At 52.1% G+C, this 21,219-nt stretch overlaps 2 protein-coding genes across 2 annotated transcripts in view; both read left to right on the forward strand.

The window, feature by feature from the left end:
- The first annotated feature begins 602 nt into the window (after positions 1-602).
- On the forward strand, positions 603-10,279 carry NR4A1 (nuclear receptor subfamily 4 group A member 1). Its single transcript, XM_027844378.1, has 7 exons — positions 603-731; positions 4,199-5,070; positions 6,175-6,304; positions 6,925-7,076; positions 7,276-7,478; positions 7,830-8,008; positions 9,345-10,279. Exons 2-7 carry the CDS (start codon positions 4,201-4,203, stop codon positions 9,602-9,604), a joined length of 1,794 nt encoding a protein of 597 aa, XP_027700179.1. The 5' UTR covers positions 603-731; positions 4,199-4,200; the 3' UTR covers positions 9,605-10,279.
- A 6,016-nt stretch (positions 10,280-16,295) lies between these two features.
- ATG101 (autophagy related 101) overlaps positions 16,296-21,219 on the forward strand; it is a 12,294-nt gene continuing 7,370 nt past the window's right edge. The window contains exon 1 of the mRNA XM_027844441.1: positions 16,296-16,585. Within this exon, the coding sequence (XP_027700242.1) occupies positions 16,530-16,585 (56 nt within the window). The 5' untranslated portion in view covers positions 16,296-16,529. The remainder of the gene's footprint in view (positions 16,586-21,219) is intronic.

Here is a 21,219-nt window from a genome sequence, read left to right on the forward strand (position 1 = left end):
AGCCGGGGTCCATGCTTTCCAAAGCACCGGGCTGCGATCTCGGGTGGGTCCGGTCTGTGGCTACGAGCGCGACCGCAGCGGTCTCCGCAGACCCGCCTCCACCTTCCTTTCACCTTCGGACCTGGCTGGCCAAGTTCAAAGGCAGGGGGCACCACCGGGGCAACCCCCAGGAACGGAGCATCCCCGAAGAGGTGGGGATTCTGGGTTTAGGGGAGCCCCTTTGCCCTGGTCCGCCCCTCCCCTCCGGACCCCTCTCTAGCTCGGCAGGGGAGCGAGGGGTAGCCGGGCCGAGGCTATTTTTAGCCTGCCCGGCGGGCGAGCGGAGGCTATTTATAGATCAAACAATCCCCGCTCCTTGCGTCAATGGAACCCCGAGTGCGTCACGCGCGCAGACATTCCAGGCCCGCGCGCCCCGCCCATTCGGGCTCCCCCTCCCCGCGCTCCCCCGGCCTTCCCTCTCGCCGGAACCGCGCCGCCCCCCGCGCCCTTGTATGGCCAGGAGTGCTCCCGGCCCGCGTGCGTCAGTGGCGCCCCCGCCCCTCTCCGTGCGTCACGGAGTCCTTAAGAGGGGGCTCTGGCTCGCTTGGAGAGCCCCAGTGGCGGAGGCTGCAGAGTTTTGGGGGGAAGCACTGGGGCTGCGGGACCCAGGTTGCAAACCCGGGCTCTTGCCCTGGCCCCAGCTGGCAGCCTTGGGCTGCAGAAGGAGCAGCTGTAGGACGGAAGTCCCCTGGGTAGGTAACTAACTCAAGAAGTCTGCAGGATGGAGCGCTTTGAGGATGTGTGTGAGTGTGTTTGGGGGGTTTGCCTGGGGATGCAGGGGGTGGGATGTGTGGCAGTGGACCAGGAGAAGGGTGCATGATGCTCGTGCTGAGAGGCTGAGGACTGGGTTTTCATGGGGACAAGAATGCAGCTAAGGAGGAATAAGATGGGAACGGGGCACACTGGATGAAGCAGGATGGGGACTTGGGTTCGGCGAGGTGTGTCTTGTGCAAAGGTGGAACAGCTGGAGAATGAATGTTATTGACTTGGAAGCAACCACGGGGTGATGAAACATTCCCCTCCTGGAAGCTGGCTTTGACCCTCGAGGTCCTCAGCCCTTGGGACACAGCAAGAAGGACTTTGCTTATTAAGTTGAAAGCTCTTCACGTCCCCGGGTTTTGGGCATTGGGTACTGTCTGGGGTAGCCAGTAGCCCTTCCTCTGGTAAGCAGGGTGTGGGGCCAGCATCGTCTGTGGGTTGCTGCCACCGCCGTTACTGAGTTTCATATTGCTTGGTCGGTCTTTAGGAAGCTGTGTGCCCAGGGCTTTCTCCTCACTACGGTCCCTCCCCTCCAGTGACCCTTGTCGCTTTCTCGAACCTGCAGTTGTAGTCTGGTTTAATTTTGCAGGTGGGTAGGTAGGAGATTCTTTTCTTCTGTATCCACACTGCAGTAGCCGAGACCTCAGCATAGAGGGAGGAAGCAAGTTGTAGACAGTCGGGCAAACAGTTGTACTGGTGGTTCTGTGTGTGTGTGTGGGGAGGAGGAGTGGGGTAGGGAGAGGGAAGAGAGATCGGGGAACTGGGGCAAACGGGGTGCACTGCAGACTCCTTGGTATTTTGAAAGGCAGGGCACAGCCATCACTCGGGGTTATTGCATTGAGGGGGAAGGGGAGGAGGGAGGCAAAAGTGGTGTCTTAGGTCTGTGTGTACTTTCTCTGAAAGCTCCGGAGTGTGGCTGGTAGAGCTGGAAGGGTTTTGCCCCCAGTGCACACCCACACTTACACATTTTGCCCTGGCGGGGTGGTAGTGGGATTCTGGGTTTGTATTTACATAAAATACCCAGACTTTGCAGCAGTGTGGACTCCCTGAGGATGCTCCTCCGCCTAGGTAGCCCTCATTTCCCTCTCCTCCCCGCCCCCCTTCAGGAGGCTGGATCTCACAGGTGGGATGCAGCTTGGGGCTGGTTTGGAGGAACAGGTGCAGCCTTCCCTGTTGCCAACACCTGCTTTAAGCCGGATTCTCTCCAGCCTTCCCCTTCCTCCACCCTGCCCCTCCCCTCCTGTCTTTCCCCCCTCCCATTTTTTGGTGTTTGTATCCTGTCGGGGGGGGGGGGGAACTGTGACTAGAGCGTTTGGGAGTGGTGGCATCGTCTGTCAACTATATCTTATGTTATTAAGTGATCGAGTCCCTCCCGGTCTGGGGAGCCAGAGGCAATTAGGAAGTTGTAATAATGACTGGGGGCAGTTTGGAGAAACTGGTTAGAAGGGATGGTTATTGATCAGGATGTGGAACTTTGTAACAACATTCAGTGCTGTCTGCCAACTCTGCCACATAGACCTCCCCCTAGCCCTTCCTACCTTTCCAAATATACCCCCTTCAGGCTTACTTTTTTTTGGGGGGGGGAGAGGAGATGCAGTGCTGTCCCTCCCAGGCTCACTTTGCGATGGGGGGGACATGCAGTCCCCCGTCCCAATCTCATTTTGGGAGGGGAAATGTGACCCTAGCCTCACTGGGGTGGGGGAGAGGGAGAGGAAGTCCCATCTCCTTTGCTTGAATCACCTCCCTCCCTCCCCCACCCCAGCACTCCCCAGTGCTACTTAAAACTTCAGTAGTGTCCAGAAGGGACCTGGCAAAGGTTTAAAAGGGGCTTGTTGTCCTTGGATTGTGTGAATGACTTTAGGCAGGGACAGGGCCACTCCCAGCTACCCCTGTTCCCACCCCATTAATCCTACTCTTTGTACTATGTGCCCACCAAGATAATGGATGGGGTGGAGCAGGAGGGTTCCTTGTTCCCTTGGCAAGTGCAGGCTGGTGGGGGGGGTGGCATACCCGCCCCTCCTGGCACAGGGGCATCCTCATCTGAAGGTATTTCTCTGTCTGGGGCCAGAGAGCCCTATGTCCCTTAATTATTCAGGTCATGTTCCTTATTGCAGTTATACCCCACTCCCTCATGTCCCTAATGAAGGCTAGCCCCCACCCCATTTTACAGATGAGGAAAATGGAGCCCAGAGAGGTAGTACATTGACTTGCCCAACCAAGGTCACATATCAAGTTGGTAGGACAGCAGGAGAGTTTGAATCTGAGCCTTCATCCTATTTTGCTCCTCCCCCTCTATTTCAGGTCCCTATTACTTCACAATCCCATATCTGTATGTAGGCTTTAAGACTTCTTCTGGAGCTCTTTCTACTGTCCCTTCGGGGCTTCCTGAGTTTCAGGTGAAAAAAGATAAAATGAGCCTTTCCCTGTCCCCTCTCCTATGGGATTCCTGGGCCAGACACTGATTTAGAGTGAAACCTGAGAGCCAAAAGGGCTCATTGGCCCAGGCCCAGAATCTTCTCCCGCCCCCCCACCCCCCCAGCCAAGGTACCCTTAGCACCCTGCTGGTTTTGGAAATGACTCTTAAAAAAATAACAAGGAAAAATGTCTTTGGACTCAGCCTTGGAATCCCTCCCAAGAACTGTCTCTTCTCCTTCTTGGGATCCCTTTGCTGTCTTCCTCTACTCGGCTTTCCAGTCTGAGCGAGCTCTCTTCCAGCAGTCCTTCGACCTTTAAAAGTCTTTGAGCCGTGTTACCTGATCAGTTTGCTCTCTCCCGGGGCTGGGGCTTGGGGCCTAAGGATGACCTCACTCTTCAGGGAACCCAACATTGAGGGGTCCTGTTAGAGCTTGGGAGCCCACCACTTTACCTTTCCATGCTCAGAATGGGTATGGTTGTTGCTCCAAGCCCTGGGGTGATTGGTGGTAGTGGTAGTGGTGGGGGAGGAAGAGGGGTTGTATGAATCTGTGTAAGCTGGGGCAGGGGTTGGGCAGGTTTCTTTCAGCCACAAGGCAGGGGAAGGGAATCACTGTTTGCATGAAAGCCCAGCTCCCTCCTTTATTGCTTCTTGGTTAGATCAAGGCATCCCCACTCCTCCAGAAGAAAAGTGTTTTATTTGGTGCTGTTCTTTAGGGCCTTTTCACCTCTCAACCAGAGGAGGGTGTGGGCTGGGCTTTTCCTGACCAAGTTCAACCTCCACCCCATCCTTGCCCTAGCTGCATGGGAGTATTTACAGTTCTCATCTCTCCACACCTAGAAATGAACCGCAAGACACCAGGGAGTTAGGAGTTCTGGGTAGCAAATGTCTTGTTTCCCCATCCTCAGGAAGCTAGACCTGAGAGACTGGGTGAGGAGGGATGTAGGAAATGAGGATCTCTTCCCCTTTTTTCATTCCCTGCTGCAGAGATGCCCTGTATCCCAGCCCAGTATGGGACATCAGCTCAGAGTCCAGGACCCCGTGACCATTTTGCCGTTGACCCCCTGACCCAGTCTGGCTTCACCAAGATCACCATGGACCTGGCTGGCCCAGAAGTGCCTCCCACTGCTCCCACTGCCCTGCCCAGCTTCAGCACCTTCATGGATAGCTACACGGGCGAGTTCGACACCTTCCTCTACCAGCTTCCAGGGGCTACCCAACCTGCCTCCTCCTCCTCTTCCTCTTCTGCATCCTCCTCGTCTTCTTCCACGTCGTCATCCTCAGCCACCTCCCCAGCCTCCTCTTCATTCAAGTTTGAGGACTTTCAAATCTATGGCTGCTACCCTGGCTCCTTCAGCAATCAGCTGGATGAGACCCTCTCATCTAGTGGCTCAGACTACTACGGCAGTCCCTGCTCGGCGCCATCCCCATCCACCCCCGGTTTCCAGCCTCCACAGCTCTCCCCCTGGGATGGGAGCTCCTTTGGCCCCTTCTCCCCCAACCAGACTTATGACAGTCTTCGTGCATGGACAGAGCAGCTGCCCAAGGGTCGCCCCCAGCCTCCTGCGTTCTTTTCCTTCAGCCCCCCTGCTGCCCCAAGCCCGGCCATGTCACCAAGTCCCCTGAAGCTGCTCCCGCCCCAGCCTGCTCACCGGCTAGGGGAGGGTGAAGGCTATGGACAGGCTGTCTTTTCTGCCCTGGCCCCTGGCTCCCCACACCTGGATGGGCCCTTGTCCCCAGCCAAGGCTCGGGCCGGGGTCCCTGGGGGGATGGAAGGCCGCTGTGCTGTCTGTGGGGACAATGCCTCATGTCAGCACTATGGTGTCCGAACCTGTGAGGGCTGCAAAGGCTTCTTCAAGGTAACGGTCAATTTGCTGCTGGGTCCACTGTGTCCCCTAGTGCCCCCCTTCTTTCACCTGACTGTTTTGTGGCAGATGGCAGAGAAAGGGAGGAGACTGAAGTCAGGAATAGTTGGGGTCTTCTCTGAAGGGGCAAAGCCAGCCCTGGTTCCTCACACACCTTTTGCTTTCCCCTAAATGGAGAAGAGTCATGGTGTATGTGCCAAAAAGAGCACTGAATTTGGAGATGGGTTCCAATCCCAGCTGGGCTTCTGATTGTACCAGTGTAACATTGGAAAAATCCCTTCCCCTCTCTGTCTCCCTCAGTTTCCTCATCTGTAACACGAAGGGGCTTGGCTAGATGTTCTCAAAGGTTCCTGCCTTCTCAAATCCTATGAGTCTAGAATTCCTTTGGATGAAAGATCGGGGCTAGGTTCTGGGACCCTGGGACCTGGGGGAGAGGGCAGTGTCTTTCCAAGTAGGAAAATGAGACAAAGCTCTCCAAGTTCCTGGGTGGTGAAGGGATACAAGTCTCCAGGATGTCTGGGCTCTGAATTTTCCACTTTTTAGCACCCCCCTCACCAAACCCCCAAGGTGGGGGATGGGGGAGAGCAGGATCCCCGGGGCAGTCATGTTCCTGGCAGGGGATGAAAGGAACTGGGAAGAGGTCTTGGAGGGTGGTGGGGAATGGGACTCTGGAACAGGCTGTGTTCTTGTCCCAGTGCTGGGTTTGTGCCCCACTCCCTCCCCCGCTTCCCTCACTCCAGCCCCTCCCCAGTCCTCATGTATTCCACAGGGGGAGGGACTGGCAGAAACAGACAGATTGAAAAGTACAGGTGCAGGATCTGGGGAGTCCCCCCCCCCCACCCCCATCTCCATGTCCTTGGGCTGGCTTCTTGGAGAAATGTGAAACCTCCCCCCCCCCAAGACCCTCCTCTCCTACTCCTCCTCACCTCCCCACCTCCCCAGCCGCCCCAAATGTTAGAAAAATAGCTGGGAACAGAAGCCGCTTTTGTCCAGGCGGCGGCAGGATCTTGGAAGGCACCCCCCTCCCATCGAGTTTCTTCCCTCCTCCAACTCTGAGTCCTGACAGCTTGTTCCTCCTCTGCCCCTTCCCTCCCCCAGCGGACGGTGCAGAAAAACGCCAAGTACGTGTGCCTGGCCAATAAGGACTGTCCCGTGGACAAGAGGCGTCGAAACCGGTGCCAGTTCTGCCGTTTCCAGAAGTGTCTGGCTGTGGGCATGGTGAAAGAAGGTGGGTGGTGAGGCCCAGGGTGAGGGGGACCGAGGCTGGGCCAGAAGGAGAAAGGGGCCCATAGATCTGGAGGAAGTGGAGTGACGGTTAGGTCAAGGTCAAGGTGGACAGGCAGTGGGGAGGGGATGGTATCAGAGAGGAAGATGGGGTGGGGTTTCTGGTGATGCCTGGGGATTGGGAGATGGGTGGGCTTCTCTAGGCAAGCTACCTTTGCATGCTTTCTCCTTCCACAGGGGGCCTTGGCATGGGTTAAAAATAATTTTATTTTATGATTATATTCCAGCATAACTGGTTTTCTTTGAAATCCTATGTATTTTATGCATTTAAAAACACGACTCAAAAGGAGGTCCATAGGTTTCACCAGACTCTGAAAGGGGTGTCCAGGATACCAAAAGATTAAGAACACCTGCCCTAGGGTCATTGATATTGATTTGCAAGGGAACTTGCTGTCAGCCTGCTGACCTAATGAGACTCTTCTTAGGGTCATGGCCCCCCACCCCAGGTTGGGGAGAAGGGCAGTCTTGTTTCTAATGATGAATCCAGATTGTGTGGGAAACCTCGGAGCTCCCCATTCCGCCCATTCAAACCCTGTTTGCTGACCTCTGACTTGATCTCTCTAGTGGTCCGAACAGATAGTCTGAAAGGACGTCGGGGCCGCCTCCCCTCCAAACCCAAGCAGACCCCAGATTCTTCTCCTGTGAACCTCCTCACATCCCTCGTACGGGCACACATTGATTCTGTGCCCAGCACTGCTAAATTGGACTACTCCAAGGTGAGTCACTGTCCTGCCTGGCTTGAGCAGTGTGGGGAACAGGGTCCTGGGATCCTCCCCCTCCCTCCCTGACCTCATCCGCAAGCGAGATCCCCTTGGGGAGGGCAGAGCCCCCTGGAGAGGTGGGATGGGGTTTGTGGTACAGTGCTCTAGCTCAGCCTTTCTCGGGAGACACTGACCCCCGCCGGGGCCTCCTCAGTTTCAGGAATTAGCACTGCCCCAGTTTGGGAAGGAGGACCCTGGAGACATACAACAATTTTACGATCTGCTGTCGGGCTCCATGGATGTGATTCGCAAGTGGGCGGAGAAAATCCCTGGCTTTTTGGACCTTCTGCCGGCTGACCAGGACCTGCTGTTGGAATCTGCCTTCTTGGAACTCTTCATCCTCCGCCTGGCCTACAGGTAGTGCTAGGAGCCTTGAGGACTCCCCTCTGGCCCCAGACCCCACGCGTCTCCCCAGCCACCCCTTCCTAAGCCCGGGCTCTTATCAGGAAGCACCTCCTAGTTCCGCTTCCCTGCCCCTCGATTCTGGCTATGGCCTGTTCCCCATCGTCCTCCAATCTGCTCAGCCTTTCTTTCCCATCCAGCCTACCCCCTCAGGTATGGAGGGAGTTTTCTCCTATTCATTTGCCACGTTCCCTTTTGTGTATCTGTATTGAGGAAAGCGGACTCCCATTGAAAATCACAGTCCTCACATCCTCTGTATCTACTATCTATCTCTCCCTCCCTCCTGCCCCCAACCACCAAACGCAGGTCCAAGCCCGGGGAAGGGAAGCTGATCTTCTGCACGGGGCTGGTGCTACATCGGCTGCAGTGTGTCCGTGGCTTTGGGGACTGGATCGACAGCATCCTAGCCTTCTCTCGGTCCCTGCACAGCATGGTCATTGATGTCCCGGCCTTTTCCTGCCTTGCTGCCCTTGTCATCATCACCGGTAAGGGGGGGTTGGAGAGGTGAGAAGCTAAGCTAAGTACCATCTGCCTGAAGGGGAGACCAGTGGGTTACTTTCTCCCCAAAGTCAGGCCTCACATCATGTCATTGGGTACCTGACTTCGTAACAAGAATAAGCCAGGGGTTAGATTTTGGGACCAGGTTTGGGGAGGAGACAGGACCTGTCCGCTTGAACTAACACACAATAGTACAAGGCAAAGTGAGTGTGGGACAGGTGCTGCATGAATTCAAAGAGGGAAGGCATTAATCACTGGCCTCAAACCTTCTTTGGAAGAGGTGACCCTTAAAGGCTGCAAAGAGGTTGAGCAGCAGTGTGGAACTCAAATAAAAATGGCTACTGAACGTACATGAGAATCCCTGACAACCACATATCCACTTAGAAAATCACATATTAGGGGTGGCCAGGGTGGTGCAAATGACGAGAGCACTGGCCCTGGAATGAGGAGGACCTGAGTTCAAATTCGGCCTCAAACACTTACTAGCTGTGTGGCCCTGGGCAAGTCACTTAACCCCATGGCCTTAAAAAGAAGAAAGAAAACCACATGTTAACATTATCTATATTCTATTGTATTTTTTAAAACTTTGTTAAATATTTCCCAATTGTATTTTAATCTCGTTCTGGCTGCACTGGGAAATGTTGTAGGCCACAATGGAGCTGGGTTCGAGTTTGACACCGCTGAGTCCAGAGAGAGGGAGACACAGACACTAAGAGCACATTGAGTGTGGTCGTGGAAGGAGGCCATGACTACAGATGTTGGTTATGGGTTGGAGGAGTCCCACGGGGGAAGCTAGCTCCTGAGGGCTGTGTGTAAAATCAGCTGTGGAGGGCACATCCTTGGGACTCAACAGGGCAAAGTCTTTTTTTGTTCTTTTTAATATGTTGTTTAGTCATTTTTAGTTGTGTCCGACTCTTTTTAACCTCAATTGGGAGTTTTCTTGACAAATATACTGGAATGGTTTGCCATTTCCTTCTCTAGCTCATTTTACAGGCAAGGAAACTGAGGCAAACAGGGTTAAGCAACTTTCCCAGGATCACACAGCTAGAATTTATTTCATTCAATACTTCTCAATTACATGTAAAAAGTTTTAACATTCATTTTAAAAAAAATTGAGTTCCAAATTCTCTCTTTCCCTCGCCTTGAGAAGGCAGGCAATTTGATATTGGTAATATGTGTAAAATCATACAAAATACACTTCTGTATTAGTCTCCAGGGCAAATTCTAAAGGAGGTGCAGGCAGGGACCTTGCCAGGAGTCCGAGATCCCAAATGCCCCTCGTGCCCGGGCAGTGTGGCTCACTTGCCCTCTCTCTGCCCACAGACCGCCACGGGCTGCAGGAGCCTCGGAAGGTGGAAGAGCTGCAGAACCGCATTGCGGGCTGTCTGAAGGAGCACGTGTCGTCATTCACATCAGGGGAGCCCCAGCCCCCCAGCTGCCTGTCTCGCCTCCTGGGCAAGCTGCCCGAACTACGCACCTTGTGTACCCAAGGGCTGCAGCGAATCTTCTACCTCAAACTGGAGGACCTAGTGCCACCCCCTGCCATCGTGGACAAGATCTTCATGGATACTCTGCCCTTCTGAAACTCACGCCCCCCCCTCCCCACTGCACACGCACCCCACGTGCCTTCAGGCTATAGTTCCAATAGTCCTCGAAATATTCCCCTCCAACCCTTTTCGCCCCCATCTCTGCCTTGGGCTGGGGCTGTATATTACAGGTTCTCACTCCAAGGGACTGGGGAGAACTGTCTCTACGCCTTAATGGGAGATGTTGAGTTGGGGGGAAGGCTTCTCCCTCCAGCTTTCCTCCCTCCCTACTCCCCTCTCAAAAAAGAGAAAAAGAAAAAAAAACCGGCCATAGCCTCTTGCTTTAATTTTTTTTTTTGTATAATAAATCTTTTTAACAAGCACGTTGTAAATAGGCAGAAAGCTGCTGTTGTACATAAGGGAGAGAGAGGCCTGGGCAAGGAGGGGGGGAGGGGTTGGTTGGACTGGGGAGTGTGGGCAGGGGCGTGAGGTGGAGGGAACGCAACAGTTTGACTCCAGACTTGTCTGAGTAAGCCCTCCTCTGCCCCATTACTCTCCCTGACCTCCCCCCTTCCCCACACCATGTATATAAATTGTCTGTCACTCTAGAAAAAAAAGACATAGGACAGATTCTGACGTTTATATTTGTGTATTTTTCTGGATTTATAGTATGTGACTTTTCTGATTAATATATTTAATATATTGAATAAAAAAATAGACTTGTAGCTGAAACTGGGACTTTGCGTGCCTCGCCCCCCAAAATAGGTAGTTGTAATATAGTTGATAACGTAGCACATAACTAGAGTCTACAAAGTGCTTTACACAAGTTCTTTGGTCTTCACAAGAACTCTATGATGTGGGCCAGGGGCTTATTATCCCCATTTAGAAGTGAACTAGGCCCCCTGAGTGAGAAAGACCTATCTAGGGCTGTTGCTACTACAAGACACAAAGCAGTGCAGTGGGGAGGGAGAGAAGAGAAGGGAAAACTTTTATTCTTCTGAGTCCTCATCCCTTGGGTGAGAACAGGAAGGGACATTAGAGTCTTCAGTTCCAAGGGAGTGAGAGCTCTACCAGAGGGGGCTTGGAAAGGAGTCTTGGCCCTTAATGGTCAGCTAGTTGAACTCCATTTTACAGAAAAGGAAACTGAGGCCCCAAGAGCTGGTGATGTACGCAAAGTGAAACAGCAAGTTAGGATTGGTCAGAAACACAACTCTAACACATCTAGACTTCCCAGGTTCAGGAAGAGGAGGAAACTATAGTTGACTCTGGTTGGGAAAGATAACTCAATTTTCCTTCAGATTCTCTGGTAGAGAAAGGTCTGGGGTGACGAAAAACCCCTAGAAAAAGTGGCTCCTTAACTATATCAGTTAGCAAAGCAATGGGGCCAGAGAAGGGCCCGAGATTTACTGTTAGCCTCCAGTGACCTTATTCTGGGGAACTCTCCACCCAAGCGTCCTATCCTGCTTTGGATCAGACAACATATGAGTTCCTCTTCCAAAGTCAGTTTCAGAGGTCTTGCTGTCCATTTCCCTGCTGGCCATTGGACTGTAGAGCTGAAAAGACCATTGGGTCTAACCCTCTCATTTTACCGAGGAGGAAATTAAGTCCTAGATAAAGGAAGTGACTTGCCTGAGGCCGAGACAGTAAGTGAATTGGGACCCAGGTCTTCTGATTCTAAAGCTATGACTCTAGAAGATAACTCTCCTTTCCCTGCCTTAGGCCAGACAGATATAGAGTCAAGGGAGAGATTTCCTGCCAGGTGTCTCTGAGAAGAAACTACAGGAAGAATGTTTCAGTCCTTAGGAGTATGGGAGAATAGGTGGCTGAGAGACCTGTTAATTTTGGAGTCAAGAGCCTAGGTTCAAATCCTGGATCTGACACTGTGAAAGTGGGCACTTCCCCTCTCTGAGATGGGGATAATAGATTATCAAGAGGTTGTAAGGTGTTATGTAGCTTCTGGATATGTGAGCCATTATCATCCTAGATGTACAGAGATCTCTAAACATTACACACCCCAGCCTGGAGCAAGGCAGGGAGATGGGTAAGAAGACTTAGGGAGCTCCATGGACTACTTGAGCAAGTGGTTCCCTGAGCCCTGCCCTCTGCTCGCCCTCCCCATTCCAAGGCCCCAAGAGCCCCCAGGGCCCTTTCCTTTCTTTTCCACTCAGCAACTGGAAGAACGGGCCTTGGAGTCTCCATCCTGCCCTGGGAGGGGGAACAACAGGGCATTGAGTGGTGGGGCCCTACACACAATAGCTGTTCTGTCCCCTTCGGCCTGTTTCCTACAGGGACAATAGTCAAAGGGCTGGTGACGTGGGGAGAGATCGGAATCCCAGGCGGGATTTTCCAAGCCTTCAATGGTGGCTGTTTGTCTCCACTGGTCCCAGGGACCCAGGAAACCCACCCCCACCCTACCCCTTCTTGATTTGTTCCCCCTAAAGCTCTGGGGCCCCTGCTCCCACCCACGCTGGGCAGCACGCCCAGGGCTGCTCTGCCCTGGAGGTGCCAAGCAGGGTGTGTCATGGGGCTCAGGGCAATAACAGGATGGTGATTGGAGTGGGGAAGATTGGCACGAGGGCTGTGGGCTCTCTGTGGGGTACGGGGACCCCAGGCTGTCTTCTCATCCTTTTGGTCCTGGAAGAAAGAATCCTGATAAGGAGGAGTAACCACAGGGGATTTCTCCTTGACTGGAGGAAGCTTGGCCCAACCTGTAGGATGGGAACATGAGCCAGTAGTACTACGTGTACCATAATTGTAGCTTCCCTTTATATGGTGTTTTATTGTTTATAACTCACTTTCCTCTTGGAATCCCTGGTTTCCTTCTCAAGACTTTCAGCTCAGGCCAGTGCTTAGCACTGTGCTCCTACATAGCTTGTGCTTAGTAAATGCCTGTAGAATTGACAGGGCTTGCCTGCTGCCAGGATGCTCCCTCCCAGAGCTGACTTGGAGTCATTTTGTCTCTACTACACATATACTTACTCGAGGACTTGCTGTCTCCCCTGTAAGCTCCTTGAAGACAGATACTGTTTTCACTTTTGTCTTTGTCCATCTATGGATGAGCACCTGATTGTAGGAGGTAGATGAGAGGCTTCATGGTATAAGGATGGACTAGAAAGATTTCTGGATTTGCAATCAAAGGGTCTGGGTTCAAATCCCAGATCTACCTCTTACTCCCTTTATTTCCTTGGGTAAGTTAATTCCCTTCTCTGGCCCTCAGTTTCCTCATCTATAAAATGGATATCATGCACCGATTATAGAATTTAGAGCTTGAAGGAACATTGGAGATCATAAATTTTGACCTTTAGACATAGAAAAGGAAAAAAAAAAATCATTTATTAAGCACCTACTATGTGCCAAGCACTTTACAAATATTACTTCATTTGATTCTCACAAACAACCCTATGAGGGAGATTTTATGTATTATTTATTCCTATTATTATCCTCTATTTTACACTTGAGGATACTCAGAGACAGACAGAGAGTGACTTGTCCAGGGTTACACAGCTAGCAAATGTCTGAGGCTGGATTTGAACTCTGATTAGAGAGAGAGAGAGAGAGTGTGAACAACAGTGAAAGAGAGAGAAAGAGATAGAGGCAGAGACAGACACCGTTTGGAGGGAATGAGAGATAAGATCTCTGTGGCAAGGTCAACTCCCAGCTGCACTGCCAGGGCCATACCCGCCCAGGACCATAAATCAAGCTGGGTTGTGGGACTGAGGGGGTGGCATTTGGGCTGAGGTCAGAGTAGGTAGAGCCCTCTGGAGACATGCTGTGTTAGCAGAACGCAGTGCCCAGCACGGTGCCAAGACGGTAGAGGTGTTGACTGTCACTCGGCCCTCCGAAGGAAGAAGTGCCCATTGGGGAATCCCAGGGCCTCAGTAGATTTGTCAGCCCACAAACCAGATCACACCCCCATGGTTCTAGTGGAGAGTTTCCTGAAGAAGCAATCCACAAATATTCAGAGTCCTTCAGCCCCTACCTCTCCTCCTGGGCCCAGACACATAGATACTCCCCAGCTTCTTCCTCTCCCCAAAAGAGGGATGTCAAAGACTCCCCTCACCCCGGGGTAAACACACAGAGCTTCCTCCAGAAGGCTGGACACACACCTCTTCTCTACAAGCCTGCCCTTCCCCCACCCCAAGGGGCTGGACATATCGACCCTCCTCCCCCAGACCTCCCCAGAGGGGCCTGGGCCTTGTCCAGTTGCTGGGGTGGCCTAAAGAGCTGTGGGCTGGGCGTCAGTTTCTCACGCTCTCCTGCTCCCTCCCTGCCTCACCATTTCCTCTGCTGGTTGGGGGGGGCGGGGCAGGCGGCTCAGTGACATCAGAAGGAGGGGGGCGGAGTGTTCCAGAGCAAAAAAGCCTCAAGAGGCCACCCCCGCATCGTAGGACCGATGTCCGCCTTCACTGAGTGCATAGAGCGGGGGGCTCCCTAGGGTATGACAACTCCAGGAGCAGAGTTCTGGCTGACTCTTACCAACACCCAGAGCCTGACATCACCCCTACTCCCCACCCCACATTGTTGCTGCTGGGGACTGAGTCACTGACCCCTGCCGAAATCAGGGGCATTGACGCCACAGATGGGGTCAGCAGAGGAGCAAGGATTCTAGGGCAGACCCAAGGTTTCCAATGGGTTGGACTTAGGGGATCAGCCCTGCCTTGGAGGGGAGGGGAGGCCAACTAGGGTCACTTTCATCATGTCTCCAGCTGTGAAATTCAGCTTTTCGGTCTGCCCTTCAAGGCTCCTCCAAATTCCATTTCCCCATCCCTTTCCTGTGATTAGCTTCTGTGCTCCAGCCTGGTAAACCTGCCCCTCTCCCTTCCTCTATCTCTTTTCCCTCCTGCCTGGGATGCCCTGAGCTCCTCTCCTCTCCCAGCCCCCTTCCCCCCACCCCAGCCCTGTCCCTCCCTTCCTTCCTCATCCAACACTTCCTTGACTAAATAAACCCCTTTCAACTCCACCCCTCTCCATCTCAAGGCTCGATCCATCCAGTTATTTTTCTGTCTTTTTAGCTTGGTCTCTGTATACTGGGCGTCTTTTGCCTCTCCCCTCTGGACGTGCCACTCTACACTTTTAGTACCGAGTACAGGGCACTTGGGGAGGTGGGGTCAGGGTGGGGTGGGGAGAGAGTGGGGAGGAGAGATGGGGGAGAGATGAGGGCTTTGAGGTCGGGGCAGTGCTGATCAGCCTGATAGGGGGAGACTAGGACTGATAGGGATAGAGATGAGTGGACAAATCATCTTCTCCACCCCCTCCTCACCCCCAGGGACTCAGGTATAGACCCTCCCTTACAGGCTAAATAGGTCCTCATATGTCCATCCTGGTTTTAGGGTAGGCAGAGCCAGTAGTATAAACTCTGGGGGGGTGTGTGTGTGTGTGTGTGTGTGTGTGTGTGTGTGTGTGTGTGTGTGTTGGGAGAGAACTTGCCTTGCTCACGTTCAGACCTCCTGGAGTTGTCCCCAGCACCTCCTCCAGCACTCTGGGGGCTGGTCAGGCCGGTTCCAGATACCCTCAACTTGGCTCTTTTCCCTTAGCTCCAGCTCCTTCCTCTCTCAGTGTTTCCTTCCTTCCTTCTTTCTTTTTGTCCATCAATTGCCAGGAGAAGACAAACAGTCAGTTCCTTGGCCCATACTCTCCTGTCTACACCACCCCACTGTATGGCCCTGTTCTGTTCCCCTCACTCCACCTCTGAGTGCCCAGACACAACGACAGACCCATGGACGGCTGGGTAAATAAGGAGGGATGGAGTGGAGGTGGTGGTAATCTGAGAAAGTTTCCTGGAGGAGGGGAATCAGAGAGAGGAAAATCTGATGACTGTGAAGGATGTGTTCCATCAGTACAATAAGTACCAAGAATTAACGATTTAACATCCCATGAATTATCCATTAACAGCCTACTTTGCGTTGGGGACCAGGAAGACAAAAATGAAAGCAGATGAACCCTGTACTGTAAATGAGTTTAGGGTCTAGAGTCAGCATTCATTGAGAACCCAATCCATTGTGGGTGGGGAAAGAAAGAGAGTCAAGTGAAGAATTGGTTCTAGAATCAATCAATCAATAGAAATTTATTAGGCACTCAGGGCCCTTTCAGCTGGATATCCTAGAATCCCAGGATTCTTTTACCTGCATTTCCTGATAGGAACCTTACAAAAACCCTCTAATGTAGTCAGGATGAGGATTCTGTTTATTTTTACAGATGAGGAAACTGAGGCTCTGAAAAAAACAACTGACTTTGCTCAAAGTCACAGAGCTAAATCAGGAACAGAGAGTGACCTGCAGCCTTCCATAAAAATCTTTTTACATTATCTGTTCCGGCAGCGAACTGGTCTTCGTTATCTTGGGAGTGTGGGAAAGAAGAGGCTCAGAGATGTCTAGGGACTAAACCAACGTCACACAGCACCCCACAGTGCTGGGTTAATGGAACAACGCAGATCTTTCAACGACCATTCAAAGGCTCGTATTCCGGGTTATTCTCCTGCGGGGAAATGTAGTCTATTCGTAGGGTTACTCTCGGTCCTCCGACCCGAGCCGCTTCGACCAGAGTATGTGTTTATGCTAGGATCTAAGGCCACGTCTCGAAGCTGCAGTACTGACTCCGGTGACTCCTCCAAACCAGGGGGCGACGGAGAGCGCTCTTTGCCCTTCTGTCCCTCCGCTCCCTCTCTCTCTATGCCGGAAGTTTGACTGCTCTTTCCAAAGCACAACAGCATCTCGGTGGTGGGGAGGGAATGGAGCCGAGCAAAAGAGGGGGTGGATTTCTTGGGGTCCAATCTCAGAAAGAGATGGATGACAAAGAAAGAAGGATCTTCCATTCCAGAGAAAGAATCATACATCATACATCATATAGTGATAATCAGTTATGAAAGAAGCCTTTTCTAATGTTTAGGCGAAACAGAGATACGCGCCTCTCCTTTCCCCCCTCCCCCGGGGAAGAGAGCAAATGATGGAACAGGCCGAACTCAGACCTCTGACTCTGGGGGCAGATGGTAGAGTCCTCAGGCTCCTCCCCCAAGGGTAGTGGATGGTCTCGTCCGAAGCGGTGAGTGCGGTTCTTGGGCCTAGGCTGCTGGGGGTTCTGCCGCCCCTGCCCCCGGGCTCAGTGCGCCTGCGCTGCCTCGCAGGTGCCGGGGCCACGCGTGGTGGGATCACCTGGCCGGGCCGGGGAGGGCCGGGCTGGGCGGGGCCCGGGGAAGGAGGCTTCGGGGCGCGGGCGGGCGTCCGGGCTCCGGCAAGGGGGCAGAGGAGCGGGCAGAGCCCGCAGCCTCCCCGCCGGCGTCGCTTCGTCTGCGGGGCCCACCGATCAGCGGCGATCCCGGGCTCGACTTCTTCTTGCGGGGCGGTCCCCACGACGGTCCCGCCCGCGCCTTCGGGGAGGGCGCCGGGGGCCGAGGATGCACCGGCGGGGCTGAGGTGCCTTCAGCCCCCGGCCGCCCGCCGCCCCAACCGTCCCTGCCCCGGCGTCCGGGACAAGGTAGGGAGGGACCCTCGAGTCCAGCTTTGGGGGCGACAGCGCCCCGGGCTGGTGCAAGGCTCGGACCCAGCTCCCCGGCTCGGAGGAGCGGCTCCGGGCCTCAGCTTATTTATCTGTGAAATGGGAGGGCGTCGAGGGCTCGGACTAGAAATGATTCCTCCCACCTCGGCCTCTGCCCTCGTGCGCTTATTTTGTGTCCCCAGAATATGCCCCCAAATGTTTATGTCACCACTGTATGCGGTAGCAAACAAACGTCGCCACTTTTTACGTCTTAGCATAATGCCTGGCACATAGTAGGTGCTTAATAAATGTTCATTGACTTGAATTATGATAGCAAACCCCTGACAATCAACTTGGGAGGGAGGGCATACTTTATTTCCAAGTAGATGCTCACGGCTTGTCTAACTGTGGCAGATGAAGTCATAGGATTCCAAGTCCATGTTCTTGTCTGGAGGCGGCCACGTTTGGTGCTTGTTTGTAAAGCACTTGCCTCGGGGTCTGCTTGCGCAGTCAGGTCGTGCAAATTGGCTTTATCCTCTTCCGTGGGGAGACTCGCAGGGGAGTGACCTGAGAGCCTGTAGTGGAAGTAGGCTTGGATCTGGGAGGGACCTCAGAGAAAGGACCTCACTAGATGCTCCATCACCCCTTGGTTTTGCAGATGAGGAAACTGAGGCTCTAGGGAGGCTAAATGACTTGCCCAAAGTCACCCTGGTAGTAAATGTGAGAGGGGGGTTCACTCAGGTCCTCTGACTTCATAGCTAGGGCTTTTTCTACTATTCTATGATCCTCCTAGGCACTCACACTGTAATTGGTGCCCTTGGGGAAGCCTTGTTTTCCAAGAGTAGTGGTTGCCCCTTGGCTGTTTTTATTTTTTCCTTTTTATTTGAGGCTGAGTCTGTATCTCAGCCGGGTTGGAAGTGCATCAGCCACTCTTGGGTGCAATTCCACTGATGATCACAGCGTGGATTGACCCACTCTGGGCTATTTTATTTTGCCCTCCCTTAGTCAGCACCTATACCTTCCATCCTTTCTGGGAAGCTCAGTATATTGGTGGTGGGCTTAATTCAGACACTCAGTTTGACTTTGCCCACTGCAGCTCACAACTTCTGAGCTCAAGAGATCCGCCAGGCATGTGCCACCACACCTAGCCCCCTGACCAATTGAGGTGTCCTTAGTACTGGAATGCTTTGCCTGATCAGATCCTGGAAAGCCCAGTTTCAGCCTTTAGTCCTGGACAAGTTCACTTTTTCATCCCTTCTCTGTATACAGAGCATTGGGGGGCGGGGGTGTGTGTGTGTAAAGCATGCTCCCTGGGGAGTAGGGATACAGAGGAAAGATCTAGGAGTTCCTAACTGGAGTGGAGAGAGAGGATTCAGAGGTGAGCATATCTTATGGATGGAGCTCTGCCTTAAAAGGTTGTGGTTAGAGAAGATTTTCTGGAAGAAGTATTGAGCTTTGTTTAGAAGGAGGATGAGAACTGGGCTAAAGAGAAAAGGGACTGAGAAAACAGGTATTCATAAGTTGGGATGAAAAGCCTGTGTGAAGGTTTAACTGATAGGAAAGATGAGTTAGCTGAAGAAAAAGGAGTAGCTTTTCTGGAGGGTATAGTACTGGGAAGAAATGAAGATGCAGGAGGCTAAAATAGACGTGGGAGTGGTGAGAGGAATGTCCTTGGAGGCTGTGTTTCCACGTCTGGAGTTGACCCATGAAATCAAATCTACTGATTGGTTGCTGAGCAGAGGAAGAATGGGTCAGCGCAGTGATTGAGAAAGATGAGTCTGACAAGCTCTCTAGCATGTAAGGGAAGGTTCAAACATCCTGTTTTACTGTCTGTCTTGTGGGGGGGTTTCAGCACCTGACCTAGGATCACAACTGCTACTGGGGAACCTCTGGGTTTTGACTACAACATTTATATTGTATCTTAGATTGTTGTGGGGCAGCGTAAATTCTTCCACTAAAGCCAGAGGGGTTTGGATGACATATGGTCAGACAGGGTAAGTCCAAGGAAGCCACCAGATCAACTTGAAAATGTAAAGAGATTCAGGAAAGGTTCAGAGTTTAGATAAATTTGCCAATGAGTGATCTAGAATCGGGCCACTGAGGGAAAGGAGGATGATTCAGAGAATGGCACAACATCACTGACCTTTGAGGCAACCTATTCCCTCTGCCCAGGCCAACTTCACTAGTGCTTTGGCTAACCCTGAGGGATGCTTCAGGAAGACTGGGGAGGGACCTAGGAGTTTCTAATTGGAGTGGAGAGACAGGATTTAGAGAGGAGCACATCAGATTGGTGGATCTTATCCATCTGGTTTTGGGAAAAGACTTAGGAGATCCCGGGGCACAGCTTGGGAGCAGAGCTAAAAAGGGGAGGAAATTCATTCAACAAGCCATTATGGGATGCCTGCTATGGAGGGGCTGCAGGGGGCAGGAGCACAGTTCACAGGGCCTGAATTCAAATCCTGTTTACTACCTGTTTGACTTTGAACGGGTCACTTAGCATTTCTGGGCCTCAGCTTTTTCTGTTGTGAATAAAATAAGGCTTGACAAGGTGTTTTGCCAGGTCTCTTACAGCTTTCCTGAGCTTAGGGAACTGTCCTAGAGAAGGGGCTGAGAATACAGAGACAAAAATGAGATAGTACTTGGACTCAGGGAGCTTACATTCTAAAGAGAGTAGATGCCTTCCACAGGTGAGAGAGAGCCTCTGCAAAGTCGGGGAGGTGGGACATGGATTGTCCTTTGCTGGAAAAAGGAGGTAGGGCCAGTTTGGCTGATGGGAGTATGAGAGGTGAGGGAGGAGGAAGAGTTGAGGATGACGAGGCTGGTGGTGTCTTTGACAGAAACAGAGAGGTTAGGGAAAATGTGGACAAGAGAGAGAGGAGAAGAGAAGGAGTTCTGATTTCTTTTGTGTCTCTATCAAGTGTGAGATGCCTACCTCCTGATGTCCACTAGGCAGTTGTGTGATGTTGGCACTGAAGCTTGGGAGAGAGAGCTGGCTATAAGCTCGTTAGGAGTGGGGATTGTTTTATTGTTTGTCATTATTTCCCTATCACCAAGCACAGGGCCTGACACATAACAGATGCTTAATAAAATACCTGTTGATTACTTACCTATGTAGAATTGAATCCTTGGGAGCTGATAAGATCACTGAGAGAGAGGTGTAGAGAGAAAAAGGACAAAGACAGAAGCCAGAGCCTTGATGGACATAAATGGTTAGAGGGCACAGTATGGATGATGAGACAAAGAAGGAGAAGTGAGACAGGGAGGAGAACCTGGAGGGAACAGTGCCTGAAAAGCCGAGGGCAGAGCAGAGTATCCAGGAGGAGGGCTTAGTTAATTAGCCAACATTATTAAGTGCCTACTCTTTCCTGTGTGCTAGTTACAGGATACAAAGACAAACATGAAATAGGCCTGCCCTCAGGGAGCTTCCATTCTTTCGGGGGAGATGACATAAACATATATATACAAAATAAACATAGTTTAATTGGGAGGGAGGTGGGAGCCCTAGCCCAAGAGCAAATCAGGAATGACCTCTTTAGAAGGTTGTATTTGAGCTAAGTTTTGAGATGGGAGGAAAAGGAGCTCAGTATATGAGAATCAGTAAGGCCACTTTGAGGCAAGCTATGAAGATATTTAAATACGAAACAGAAGAGTTTATATTTCAATCTTGAGATAATAGGGAGCCATTGCAGTTGATTGTGTGTGATGGGGGTGGGGTGGGGAGGTGGTGTTACATGGTCAGACCCCTGTTTCAGGAAAATAATTTTGTCTCTTTGAAGGAACATTGGAATGGGAAGATACTTGAAGTAGAGAGACCAGTTAGGCGATTTCCATAGAAATAGAAGATAAGGGCCAGGACTAGGGTGGCTACCATGTGAATAGAGAAAAGGGGACAGATGTTGTGGAAGTAGAAATAGTAAGATTTGGCAACTGTTGTGTGTGGTAAGGAAGAGTAAGGAGTTCAGGATGATGCCCAGATTTCCAAGCTTGATGTCTGGAAAGATGGGTAGTGCTCTTGCTAGAAAGAGGGAAGTTCAGAAGAGGGTGGGTGTTGGGGAAAAGATAAAGTGTTCAATTTAGTTTGAGACACCTGAAATGCCCAGTTGTCAGCTGGTGATCTGGGACAGGAGTAGAGCACACGAGAGAGCTTAAGGGGGATGTGTGTGTGTGTGTGTGTGTGTGTGTGTGTGTGTGTGTGTGTGTGT

The sequence above is a fragment of the Vombatus ursinus genome, unplaced genomic scaffold, assembly GCF_900497805.2.
Source record: "Vombatus ursinus unplaced genomic scaffold, bare-nosed wombat genome assembly UNPS02014941.1, whole genome shotgun sequence".
Classification (NCBI taxonomy): Eukaryota; Metazoa; Chordata; class Mammalia; order Diprotodontia; family Vombatidae; genus Vombatus; species Vombatus ursinus.

Bases quoted from the DNA above. Each gene is read 5' to 3' on its own strand.
- NR4A1 (XM_027844378.1), top strand. From the start codon at position 4,201: ATGCCCTGTATCCCAGCCCAGTATGGGACATCAGCTCAGAGTCCAGGA. The intron at 6,305-6,924 runs GTGGGTGGTGAG...TGATCTCTCTAG, and splicing joins TGTGGGCATGGTGAAAGAAG to TGGTCCGAACAGATAGTCTG. The intron at 7,479-7,829 runs GTAGTGCTAGGA...CACCAAACGCAG, and splicing joins ATCCTCCGCCTGGCCTACAG to GTCCAAGCCCGGGGAAGGGA.